Here is a 12,684-nt window from a genome sequence, read left to right as displayed (position 1 = left end):
GTATCAGGTATTGGTGTTAGGGTGTGCTTCTAATCCTACAGAAAGCATATATTAATCCATACAAAGTTCCCCAATAGGCGACTTACCTAAAACTTCGATAGTATACTTGAGGTCTTTGTGCTGTTTTGACTGGGGGTCCCATTGTCTGTAGGCGTCAAACAAATTTTGCAATAGCTCCCTGGTGGGGAAATTGCGCAATTTCAACACTTCTTGCAAAAATCCTCGCAAACACCAGGGGAGATGATATTGGTTGAAGCAGAATTTCTTGACGTTGATAGGTTTCACGTTTAGACGGTGATGAGCGACAGGGTTTGAGGTTTCTAGAATATTTGCGATACCCACCCGGTAAACGTTTTTATTAGTTATAATATTGCCATGACTTCCTGCTCCCAAAGTGCCCTGTAAATAGCTATTAATTTCGACTAGCAATTCGTGATCGTCGTAGTTCAAATTTCGTACAATCATCACCAGTGTCACAAGCTGCCTCAAAAATTCAGGGGTGTTGTTTTTCAGGTAAACGCATCTATAAATGTTGGGATGATTGAGATGAGCACACATAGATGAATAGAGCGGAACAAATTGGTCATCCATTGAGCCAACAAAAGTCAGCTTGACATTTTTGCGCAAAAGGATCTCGATATGTCGAGCGAGTTCTTTGCTTTGGACGGTTCCGTCGTCTTGGAAATCAAAGAGTTCCATCAAAACGTCATTTTCGAAAGGAGTGTAGGCTCTGACGGAAAGCTTCGAGTCGAGCCCTTTGTAAGGACCAAGACACACCCCTGAAATATTTATTAATCCTGCCTTTTCAATGTTGTCAATGTAGCCTGCCGTTATCAATCGCGATATCACATGTATTGCCACGGGTACTGTTTGAGAGTGCGATGCAACAAATAGATAATCGCAGTTCAAAATCGAGTCTAACCAATTATCTAGCAGCAAAAATAGACAGCTGTTGACCCTTTCGAGGATTCTTCCCGAGCCATCCATCGATATTGTTTCTATATCCATGTTGACGCCGTGATTTCTTCCCCATTCTCGCAAGCAATCCGTGATTTTTTCTGTCATTATAGTAGCTGATCCTGTAGGCTGTCCGATAAGCGATTTAATCATTTTGAAAGGAAGGAATCCATGAATAGATATTATAAGAGCCTTTTTGGTCTCTGTCTTTCCCAACAAGGGCTCGTTGAATGTCGGGTCGTGATACAGGTGCATTTCTGGAGGTACCAATGGAACGGGGCATATCTTTGATAGGAGAAGTCGCAGTTTGGTCCTCCTAGTTAAATCGCGGTAATTGTAGCTTACATCTGGTACCACATCAGAGAATGTCTCTTCTAGCTTGTCGATTGAAGCTTCTTGGTTTTCATACTGGGTTTTTGGTAGCGATTCACAATGAACAGGCGAATTTGAAGTCGCTGTACCGAAAATGCTCAGTTCACCTCCCTTGTTCCCATAATGAGTCTCGAAAGCCCATGATGTTGTTCGCTGTATTTGTGGCCCCAAAACAGATAACTGGTCGACTGCTGCTTTCACTCGTTCATCCTCGCGCGTTCGCAACGATGCCTGATCTTTCGAATTCTCGTTCGCAGCTGCCGACCATGGCCACCCCCACCATCCGCGCACTTCACTCTCAGCCACATTACTGGCAGCATTAGTGTGTGATTGCGTTGCTGTCTGTCGTCCAAAAGTTCCTATCCAGCTAGACCAAGACGACTGTTGCTCTTGGCCCCATAACCCCCATCTGTTGAGAAACCCGTCCTGCGCGTGGCTAAGGTCTTCTTGGGAGGTTCCCGATTGTTCTTTTATTTGGCTACGGTACTGCTCGAGAGTCAGGTCTTGCTCCTCAGTGGTCTGAGAATTATTGCCATCTTGTTCTGGTGTCTCTGCTATATCTGTCTGTGGGCTCTTCAATTGCTTGTTATCATCTTGTTGGTTCTTTTTAAAACGATTTTTGAGCAGCGATGATATCGAATTTGTCGATTGTGACCTCTCCACTGATGATTTCTGGGGAGATTCGGGTTTTCCCATAATTTGTGGGATAAGATAAATTTGGTGCTAATAGATTCTTATTTGTTTTAACTTTTGTTTCTCATGTCCTGGAAAAATGATTTACTGGCAAAACTGGCACAGCGAGATAAGTCAATGGAGACCCAGAAAGACGTGTTTTTGTCATGTGAGTATAGAGATTTGATTACTGACATCTAGTTCAATTTTTAAGTACCAGAATTGCGTCGCTGGAACGACAATTAGATACGGTACAGCGTGATGATAGCAAGAAAACAGTGTTGGACCTGCTGGGAGAGATCGACCAACTGAAACAGAAACTGGACTTGGCAGAAGACAGCTTGAAGCACGAAACTGCGAAGAATAAAGAGCTGGTCAAAGAGTTGAGTACTGTCAAAAATAATCTCAATATATTGACAGATGGATACAAGAAACTACAGGAGCGCCATCTGCGGCTGCAAGAAGAGAGCAAAATTAAGTTCCAGAATCTAGAGTCATTAAATGATGATATACTATCGTTGAACATCGAAAATAACTTGCTGAATGACAGGATGGCTAAATTGAAGCAAGAGAACGAGTCCTTGATCGAACGTTGGATGAAACGGGTCAAGCAGGAGGCAGAGGTGCTGAATGATGCGAATGAAGCGCTGTCTCGCAGCGAAAAATCCTTGAAACCGGAGGGTTAAAAGAAACTTCCGTGTTCATCCACATCGGTACTGAGAATACTTTCTAGGGCTTCTACCACAGGCTGGCCAATTTGCTTCACCGTCTCGAGCGCCTTAATGAGAGTTTTGCGATTGAATGCCTTTCCGTCTGCTGTGGACAGTGCCACCGATTGAATTGGAGCAACAATATTCCCTTGGCAGTACCCTATGCATAGACCGCTTTCTAGTACTTCTTCCTCATCCAAAGAGGGATCGACCAGAACGTTCGATCCAACCAACCCAACGACGAATATCAGCATTGGTTGAAATTTCGAGTCTATAGGTATCAGATCTGTGGCAAGCTCCCAATCGTCTGCGAATGAAGGCTCTTCCTCAATCTCGCGATCGTTGGTGGTCGATGTGAGTAACGGCAGTTTGGCAGACTTCAAAGCCAGATACGTACCCATAGAGATGAGAGAGAGAAGCGAGTACAGCGTGTATGATGAGTTCTTGAAGTCTCCTGGAACAGAAAGAACGAGTATGTCCACATATAGTTGGAAATAATATTTATCTGTCAGTCGAAGCACTTCAAAATCAAAATTGTTGACTAACGCACGCTGTATCATTGCTGATAAAGTCAGACATAGGGTCGAGTTATCTCGCTGACCCTCGACATCAACGTCGACGTTTATTAACTCGGATATGTCTTTTGTTCTGATAACTTTTGCTTTCACACTGGTAATGCATTCTATTCCATCCGGGTTGTACACTCTAGAAGAGCCATTACAATTAGGCACAAACGAGCATACAGCTTTCAAAGGTCGGAATTCGTTGGTTCTCCTGGAGTCTGTTCTGGTTGCGTTTTCGCCAGCTAGCGAATCGTAAATGTACGATTTTTCAGCTGTTGAGAGAACCATGTTGAGATGCACAAGAAAATAATAAAATATTTTCCTGGGTTTACATTTCTCTTTGTTCCACGTAAAGTTGACCATCAGATAGATTATGGACAAGTTTGCTTTCACCCAATTGCAGCCAACTCTGTTGCAAAATAATGACAAGGAGTCTGGTCAGAATGTTCAGGCGGGCATTGCAACATATTTGACCAATCTCCATACCTATTTGGAGTCCGAGAACTTGGACAATCCAAGTTTGACATTTGCGAGCAATCAGTTGGATCTGTTGATCGATCACTTCACAAACACCTTTAATGATGTTCCCGAAGTTTATCATCTATCTACATGGGTTAACACGCTTTTAGCGAAGACTTACACATTGATATTGTCACAGATGCTAAAAAATGCACACGACAGGTTCAACATCAAACTAATTGATGTCACTAATAAAATGGTCAATATATTAGTAGACTTCAAAAAGCTGTCAATCAAGTCAACATGGTACTCTTCGCTGAAACACATGGCATTGGCTTTTTTACAGTTAACTTTCGCGCAATTTGGCGGATTCCTCAATTCATACAAAAACCTGCTGCTGACAACCATTTACAAATACCTCACCAAATGCCATGACAACTACAATACTGCAATCGATTCCGGGATCTTCAAGGCAAATTATTTTACAGATATGGTGCAGGTTTTGGATGTTATCTTGAGGAATGACAACAGCTCCAATACCTTGGACGATAAGCTATTGGGAAGACTCTTGAAGCTTACCAAATATCTTACACAGAAAAACTCTTCTCACACATACATTTACCCACTCCTTAGTGTATCGTATGCATATAACATCTTGGTCCACTTGTTGAAATCGGACAGATATGTACTCTCCATCATAAGCAGAAAAAGCACTCCTTCCGTCACCAGTTACCTCACATTCATTACGCCTTATTTGAACGATTTAACAGCGGCCCTGTCCACACAAGAACACAAGCTTCGAACTGTGATATCAAAAAGCATAGCTGATCTTCTTGTCTTCAATGTCATTGTTTTCGGTGTAAACCTCGGTGAGGAGGAAAAGTGTTTTGAGTACACTTTAAGTTACTTAATTGCCAATTATACAAAAGTGTCGCACACCCAAGAGATCCGCGCCGGTCTTGTTGAAGCTATAGTTCTGTTGATGTCGAAAATGAATCTGTACTACACCACAAATAGCGTTCGCATGGGCTACAAAAATGGCATTAATTACATGAGTCTCAAATTCCTCGACACGTTGAATATCATTTATTATCACGTATTCGGCAAAGGCATGTCCGTCAATCAGCTAAAACCCTCAAAAGATGACAGATTTTTCAAAATCACTGATGATTTCGACAATCCAATGGAGATCCTGAATCAAATTGACTCTCTTTACTCCTTTTTCCTGAGAGAGGTAGACTCGGACATTAATAGACTCATTATTCTCTCGAAAATTGTGTACGGAAGTACATCCGAAAGCAAGGTGGTTAAGTTTCCTTCCCTGATCGAGGCTGTTCCTGCCCCAGACCACGACGTCGACAATCAATATTACGTGCTCTCCCTTCTCCAACTATCTCAGTTGCTTATTGATCAGCTTGACGAATATGTTCTTTCTCAGCAAGATGGTATTTCTGACTCTCATGACTCGTTTGCATCACAGCTATGCAGTACATTGTTTGAGCTTTGCAAACATAAAAACTTCAAGATTAGAGTTGTTGCGGTGGACTCAATCACAAGGCTTATTTCTATCAAGCCCGAACTTTCCTTCAATATCCTGAACGAATCATTATCCACTCTTTTGGCATCTTTTAACGAGGGTAAAGGAGACATGAACTTCTTATTCAACGAGAACCATGGCCTTGCATTCCTGATTGCTTCGATTCTCTCCACCTGCCCGAAAGAGCACATCAATGCAGACTTTGTTCTTCAAGTATTTTCCATGTCAACCAACTTTTTGAAAAAGTTCAACTCAACCGTCATTATGGGTAATCTTTTTGGATCAGGTTCGGGAAACTATGTCTCCAACGTCAATTACGAAAAACAGCTTGTCAGTTGGATCATACTTATGGGCCTTTTCAATTACGCTACTGAGAACGATGGCAGTTCGGGAAGTAATTTCTTCCTTTTGGAAAGCTCGCAATTTCTTACAATCTGGAAAAACCTTCTCACCCATTCCATGCCTTCTGACTTTGTTCAAACATCAACCGTTGATGGATTCACTAAGATTACGAATTTGAACGAGATAATGAAGCTGGTAGAGATCAAAAATCAATCATTGGTGTGTCTTCTGAGCTATACTAACTATTTGTCGTCAACTAGCTCCTCCATTGACAGCTCATCAAAGTCAAGCTTGCTGACGCCCGAGATTGCCATATCACTCAACCAGATCATTAACAAAAGTTTTGTGTTTATCTCAAACCTGAAGATGCAGGTTTCTAGCCTGTCTGTGCCACCAATGCTCGAGAGAACCATTAAGCTTCATAAGCTTCGTGTTTATCAAAATCACATTAAGCTACAACCCTTCCTCCCTAAATCTGACTCTAACTCTAGCCTTTTGTTGGACGTGGTGGAGAACATCTGCAAATCAGGTTTCAAGACCAAAAAACTCAATACTTTCAAGGTTGATGAGCTATTGGTCAAGTCGACCACTCTGCGTAAACAGAAACCATCAGATGAGATCAAAACCATCGACGAACTACCATTCCAAAGTCTGTACACAGTTGAGTCAAACAGAATCAAAAGTCATTTGGCACCGTTGACCGTGTTTGATTCAGCTGGTATTGACCAATCGTCCTTCCTAAACGATTATCTGATGTATCTATATCAAGGCTCAAAATGTTATGGATACACCGACTTCTCATTATTGCCACCTGACCTCGACACGATGCTCGTGGATATTTCTGTGGAGATTTTAGCTCTTTCGTTTGGTTTTCTTTCTAGCAAGGTGCAAATTTCGATCTTGGAGAACATGCAAGAAATTCTGTTCCCCAATTCGGGACACGCTTCCAACATCACTGTGCAAAATGTTTGTGTCTCTATTCATAGCATTGTCAGCTATATGCATAACCACAATGAATCTTTCAAGCAGTCAGCTTCGCATTCGAAGATGGAGTTTTCCAATTCTGTAAGCGTGCTGCTGATCGATCTCTTGAAAAGAATTCACGCTGAATATTCCAACTTTGTTGGACTCGCAGAACTTAACTCGGACGCGATAGGCCTTATTTGTTCGTTGACAGCATCAAAGGACGGTATGTTGGCAGATCAGATTGCTATTTTCATCAAATCGATTGTGGAAAATGCAGAACCCAACTCACGCTCGTTCGACTCGCTCACGTTGTCCAAAATCTCTGAATACTCCAATCTGATGAACACCACGAACATCTTCAGCGTACTTTTGACCTTGGTATTGGATCCTCACCCGCTGGTTCATGCATCTGCATTAGATTCACTCACAACTGTTATTTCCAGTCAGCGACAAATTGAACTTATTGGGCCCTTGCTAACTAATGTACTTGCGGCAATGGAGAACGTACTGAACTCTGATGAATTTGGATTTAGCTCGCCTATCACTGTGTCCTCGAACTTGAATTACCATGCAGGCCAAAACTCTGATGTCCTGTTGGCCAGACTAGCTCGTGTGGTTATCAATAGCTCAGGCCCTACCATTGGACTCTGGGAGATCTCACAAAAGCAAAAACTCAAAAACATACTTTTCGGACTGATCAGTCTCGAGAAGAAGGAGGTTGAAGCAATATCGAGGGAGATGCTCAAGGCTTTGGAGGAACTGTTGATTTTTGACAATTCACTTATTTCGATGGAAACCTACATCAATTTTGCGAAATTTTCAATCATCAACAACATCAAAGTGGGTGTCTCTGATGGACATTACATTGCTAGCGAGGATTCGACGGAGATATACCCTGTCACAACCAGTGATGTTAACTGGAGGCTCGCATTGGAGTCATATAACCAGTTGTTGAAGCTAGGCAATAGCATTGATACCGAGATGGAGCAATTCTTGTGGATTTCTTTGGAGTATGCTGATAGCTCCACAGTCAAAGAGGTGTTTAACAACCTTTTGGAGTTTTCCTCGGCTGCAGAGAAGGTGCAGTGGTTTGAAAAACTTGTGAAGCTATTCAATGTGAGCAAACATGTGCTCTATGAGCCGTTACTCTCCAAGTACAGAGAGAGAATCAACCATTCCGGTGCTCTTTTTAATCCTATGAGATTCAAGAAGCCTGTTTCTGTCAAACCAAAGACTAAATCAAAATCAAGCACCCCAGTGCCTGCTCCCACCCCGAAACCTGAGCATTCAGACTTAGAGATGGATGAAGAAGGTGAAAGTTTTGCTCATTCTGAAGATGAGTCGTCTATTAAGCGCGAAGACACTACAGACTCTTCAAGAAAGGAGGTCAGGCAGCCCCCGGTGCATGCCGCGATGGTCCAGTCGATGGTACTAGAAAATGAGACAACAAAATGGAAATTCAAAAAATATATTCTTCAACTGCTCACTGTTGTTGTTGCAAGTGCAAGAGAAGACTCTAGACTGCAAAAATACATCTCCACCAAGATATCTGAGCTTGTTGAGATTGCTTTTATTTGCTCGACCTCGAGTCTGATTCAACTTCGAATCTCCTCTTTGGAACTCATAGGGCATATCATTGACATTTATGGCAACATGAGTGACCCCCTGTACCCAGAGGTCTCTTTGCTTGGACAGCAGTCCGCCCAAATCACGACGGCTATTGTTCCGGCGTTCAGCAAAGATTCTAACATCGAACTTGCATGTACTGCTGTTGTTTTGGCTTCCAAACTGCTGAGCAGTAATATTGGCCAAGTGAGTCGAATGCAGCGTATCGTCAATGTTTTGACCACATCTTTAGAAGAGTTTGCTCACGCAAAGGGCTCCGGCAATGAGATGTCCAATGGAGCACCTAAACATTTGAAGATTGGTGAGGTCTCTGTTCTCACAACCAAATCTCAAAACAAACTGTTGGTGTACATTCTACAAGCGTGGTCAAAAATCAAGGTGAATGCCGCGGGTGATTCAGATACAAGCCAGTTGGTGGACAAGTACATAAACATTCTTACACCTCTCTGGTTGTATTCGCTGCGCGATTTCGCGATGATGAAGTACGGCAGCCAGTTTTTGATTACCAATTCCGACGATGTGGACATCAATACATATGAACAGTGCTGGGTGGACTTTGTTGAGGTCATTGGTGTGATTGCAAACGAAAACTCTGCGCATCTGAATGAGCTTTTACGTGATGATGGATCCAACTTTTTCTTGGTCCTTTTTGGTCAATGCATTGAGCACTTGATCAAGATCTCATCCAAGACAAAACAGGCTATGACAGCACACGATTTCCGTGTTTTGGAAGCTTTGGCAGGAATATTGAAACTCAAATCAGGATTACAACTGGTTTTTGATGATTCAATTTTTGTCGAATTCATTGATCTGCTAGACAGGCTCGTTATGATTTCTGATCCTTCGTTCAAGTTAAAGATACTGGAGTTGGCATCTGGGGTCTTCGAGTCTTATTTCAAGACTTCTTCGAACGCCAAGAGTCCGGAAGAGCTTCATAGCGATGTGGACAAACTTTTTGAGCTCCTCAGGATTAACATGTTGGCTATTGTTCAAGTCCTTCCTTTTATCAGAGACCGGGAGTTAGGAAGAACTCCGCTCAAAGCAATTGAGAGCCACGATCTAATTCTTTTGAAGAAGGCATTTGATCTGTCGTTGAATATGATTGCATATCTTCCTGAAGTCATACAGCTGGATTTGCTCACTTGTTTCCTTTTTGCATTCACTCTGGTTTACGAGCTTAATAATTCAGATATCATTGCAATTCTGCTTCCAACTCTCAAGAGGGTCATTTCCAGTCTTGCACATATCGACTCTAGAAATTCCACCACGTCTCGCTTTTTCCAGTCCATCTGGAAACATTTGAACGTTAGCAACAAAAATTCGATTCTCACGGTTTTTATCGTGATCACTACAACCGAAGAATTGCACTTAACGGAGGAAGAAGCAGGGAAGGTCTCAGAATTCATCATTAATGGCTTGCTTTCCGAAGAAACCAGCCTGAATACGATTTCTATACAGGCGATCAAAACGCTGATTAAGAATAATGAGAAGACCGGTCTCATCCTGGAAAAACTAATTCCTCGGCTCGTGGATCAGGTGTACCAGTCGAAGCTGAAAGAGCCAAGGCTCATTCTCGAGATATTAATTGTGCTGACTAGATCTGTCTCGTCGGACAAAATCGAGGGATGCCTCAAGATATGCGTTCCGATCATTCTCTGGTTCGATGAATTCACTTCACGGCGATACGAGAACTATTTGCACCACAAACTTCTTGATCTCATTCAACATTCGCCAGCTCACTTTAAGTCATTTGTGGATTCGTGTTCCGAAGACCAAAAACAGAACCTTGAAAGACTGGTGAAACTAGCAACCGCTCCAGAGACTGAGACGGAAACGGTATTAGAGAAGTTTTCACACATTAAGTTGAAAACCTTTGGTTAATAGATGAGTTATTTGTGTTTTGCCAGACACAGTTGGTGGTATTGTAGCTGTCCGTTGGTGAAAAACTCAATCACAGGCTGTGGTATTTCCAACTCTGAAGCGTTTTTGATTATCCAATGCTTGAGTTGCCCTGCCAGTGACTGTAAAGAGACGACCACTTGGTGGTTGAAAATCTTCTGTGCGTAGGGGTGCTGTTTCAAGGTTTCGTATTTGGACCCTAGTAAGCTGCTGATAAGGATGTATCTCTTCTGCACCCACGACAGAAGTTTTTGCACATGATGATGGCCTTGAGCTCTGTTGTATAATGAGTCCAACCGCTCAGTGATAATAGTAATTTCTCTATCTGGGATATAAAGGATCTTGTCGATACCATAACTGTTTTCCGTGTCTAGGAATTTGTCACATACAAGAAGCTCCCAGTCTTCAGCCGTCTTGGCTTTTTCAAACACTTGAATCTCACCCATTTCTGGGTTGACAGGCATATCTAGATCAATGTAGTAATCGCATTCGCTTAATGGAATAACCAAATCTGGATTGTACCGATTTTCATTGTTAAATCCCTGGCGCTTTGTTGACGTAGCAATGAATAGGGCCGCCCAGGAATTGGATGTTGGCTCCACAAAGTCACCTGGGAGCATGCCCCTAAACCCGCTTTCAACAAATCTCAGCCGCTGGTTAGGATGCAAGAAAAATGAGGAAGGGTAGTGATACCATTCTCTGCCTATGCAGACATTTTCTGGGACATCGGTATTTGATGCAGGCAGATATCGGAAGACCGTTAGGGGTGAGCTATAATTTGACACCAGGGACACAATTCGCAAAACTGAAACAGAGAAAATGGTAGCGAACAAGACGATTTTGCACAGGAAAGTGTAGGCTCTAGCGAAAAAGTACGTCTTGCCGAATATTTGGGTGATTTGAGAAATGAAGAACGAGGCAGATAGTGTGACCAAAGGATAAATTGGGTAGAGGAAGCGTTCTTCTTTGTGGGGCTGTGAAAAGAAAATGGCACACCACAGAATAATGGGGGTCTGCACTGTCTTTATCTGCTTCAGGTTAAATTTCTCGAATGCGACTGGCGACAAAAGTCCCAACACGGCCAAAGGCAGCACGAGATTAAAGTTAAGTAGGAGGTTGTGGACGTAGTAAGTCAATGGTTCAGTTCCGAATATGTTGGGACCTGTCTTTTCATCCGAGTGGAGTACATTGTACAGCACAATGTTCAATGGGACAAAAGTGGTTTCTCTGTAGAACAAAGTATCGATTTGCAGGATGACAATAGAGATAAATAAGATTGCAGCAAACCCTAGAGCACCGAAAGTGAGTAACTGGGAGTACGACCTTCTGGATATGAGTGCGAATGAAACGTAGAGGCCAAAAGGAACGACCAGGGCAAAGCAAAATGGCCATCCTACAAGACCTCCAACCACGAAGAAAAGAATTGCCATAGTGAAATGTCTCTTTCTTGCGATCATAGATTCCGTATACATGTGATTCAGTAGCTTGAGACTCTCGTCATATTCTGGAGCCTTTGTCTTGATCAAAGATCGCAGCTTTTCGTTAATGTTGTTTTGAATCTTCAAGATAAACCTGTCATATTTCAAATAGTTGACTATTGAGGCGGTAGCCAGAAGCGTGAAAATCATGCCGAACGAGCTGGGTAGAAGACTTATAGATGCGTGGGACATACCAGGATTCACTGCTTGCAAGATCAGAAACCAATTGGACACATCAGGCGAAACGTATGCCAGAGTGTTTGCCAAATGTATCTCGGCAGATGCTGTGGAAAGGGCAATGGCAAGCCTCACAAGATAAAATTGTAAATATGGTGGAATCTGCACACTTGGTACCAATGCTGCAATAATCCTCAGCGGCTTATTGAAAATGGTGAAGGAAAGAAGGTAAGCGTACGACCGGATAGCATATTCGGGCGAATATTCCCACGTTTGCTTCCCAAAAAGCCTCGTAAGCAGATTCAAAGGCTCCCAATAGTTGAACACCTCATCGCAATCGGATATGATGCCGTAAAAGGCCTCGAGCGTTCTGGAACACAATAATATGAGTACTGGTATCAAGGAGGGCATAACAAAATAAAATAAATAAATATTGCAAATAAATATATGTGATATATAGGAACAAGCTAATTATTTTCTGTCCCTAGTGGTTTGATTGAAAATCGATGAGTCTTTATCAAGTTGTTTGCCCACAAGCACTGTATGTGGAGGGTGGAAGTCTTTCTGGTTAGAGTAAGTGGACTTAACTTCCCACCAAGGAACGTCCTTCATGATCTCTGCCTCTCTATTATAGTATGCGATAGTTCTGCGGACGATGTCTCTGTCCTGCTCAGCTTGTAAAAGAGGCATTAGATGTATACGAGACCATAATTTTTCTCTTTTCAGCTCCACGTTCTCCCTGTTGCCTTGGATGACCTTATAGAAGCCATACGACGTGGTAGCAACCAGCAATCCAAACCAGACAAGTGGTCTAAACCCTCTTGAAGGCAGGTTTCTCTTCCACTGGATCTTCTCGTACCCCCCAACAGGAGGAAGATCTTGGGTAGCCATTGAGGGGAAATATATATTAGGGGAAAAATAATTAT

At 42.5% G+C, this 12,684-nt stretch overlaps 6 protein-coding genes across 6 annotated transcripts; 2 read left to right on the top strand and 4 right to left on the bottom strand.

Moving 5' to 3' along the window:
- Nucleotides 1-51: 51 nt before the first annotated feature.
- OGAPODRAFT_75955 (uncharacterized protein) lies at nt 52-2,025 on the bottom strand (the record flags this gene model as incomplete). Its single annotated transcript, XM_018356107.1, has 1 exon — nt 52-2,025. The coding sequence occupies one exon, from the start codon at nt 2,023-2,025 to the stop codon at nt 52-54; it is 1,974 nt and encodes a 657-aa protein (XP_018211308.1).
- Nucleotides 2,026-2,088: 63 nt separating this feature from the next.
- Nucleotides 2,089-3,327, top strand: OGAPODRAFT_93384 (uncharacterized protein; the record flags this gene model as incomplete). The annotated part of the gene is made up of 2 exons (XM_018357329.1): nt 2,089-2,170; nt 2,203-3,327. The coding sequence occupies 2 exons, from the start codon at nt 2,089-2,091 to the stop codon at nt 2,685-2,687; spliced, it is 567 nt and encodes a 188-aa protein (XP_018211307.1). The 3' UTR covers nt 2,688-3,327.
- Nucleotides 2,128-3,327, bottom strand: OGAPODRAFT_16106 (uncharacterized protein). The gene is made up of 2 exons (XM_018354181.1): nt 2,203-3,327; nt 2,128-2,170 (listed from the first exon to the last, which is right to left on the bottom strand). The coding sequence occupies exon 1, from the start codon at nt 3,269-3,271 to the stop codon at nt 2,684-2,686; it is 588 nt and encodes a 195-aa protein (XP_018211306.1). The 5' UTR covers nt 3,272-3,327; the 3' UTR covers nt 2,128-2,170; nt 2,203-2,683.
- Nucleotides 3,328-7,950: 4,623 nt separating this feature from the next.
- OGAPODRAFT_16105 (uncharacterized protein) lies at nt 7,951-12,145 on the top strand. The gene has a single exon (XM_018354180.1). The coding sequence runs from the start codon at nt 7,992-7,994 to the stop codon at nt 10,083-10,085; it is 2,094 nt and encodes a 697-aa protein (XP_018211305.1). The 5' UTR covers nt 7,951-7,991; the 3' UTR covers nt 10,086-12,145.
- On the bottom strand, nt 10,195-12,169 carry OGAPODRAFT_75953 (uncharacterized protein; the record flags this gene model as incomplete). The annotated part of the gene is made up of 2 exons (XM_018356106.1): nt 10,195-10,276; nt 10,344-12,169. The coding sequence occupies 2 exons, from the start codon at nt 12,167-12,169 to the stop codon at nt 10,195-10,197; spliced, it is 1,908 nt and encodes a 635-aa protein (XP_018211304.1).
- Nucleotides 12,170-12,196: 27 nt separating this feature from the next.
- Nucleotides 12,197-12,649, bottom strand: OGAPODRAFT_93381 (uncharacterized protein; the record flags this gene model as incomplete). The annotated part of the gene is made up of 1 exon (XM_018357328.1): nt 12,197-12,649. One exon carries the CDS (start codon nt 12,647-12,649, stop codon nt 12,230-12,232), a length of 420 nt encoding a protein of 139 aa, XP_018211303.1. The 3' UTR covers nt 12,197-12,229.
- Between the last annotated feature and the right edge of the window lie 35 nt (nt 12,650-12,684).

This window comes from Ogataea polymorpha (assembly GCF_001664045.1).
Source record: "Ogataea polymorpha strain NCYC 495 leu1.1 chromosome Unknown OGAPOscaffold_3, whole genome shotgun sequence".
Classification (NCBI taxonomy): domain Eukaryota; kingdom Fungi; phylum Ascomycota; class Pichiomycetes; order Pichiales; family Pichiaceae; genus Ogataea; species Ogataea polymorpha.
Note: the sequence above shows the minus strand (reverse complement) of the source record. Positions and strands in the feature narration are given on the sequence as shown.

Coding starts and splice junctions, on each gene's coding strand:
- OGAPODRAFT_16106 (XM_018354181.1), bottom strand. CDS start 3,271: ATGATACAGCGTGCGTTAGTCAACAATTTTGATTTTGAAGTGCTTCGA.
- OGAPODRAFT_16105 (XM_018354180.1), top strand. CDS start 7,992: ATGGTCCAGTCGATGGTACTAGAAAATGAGACAACAAAATGGAAATTC.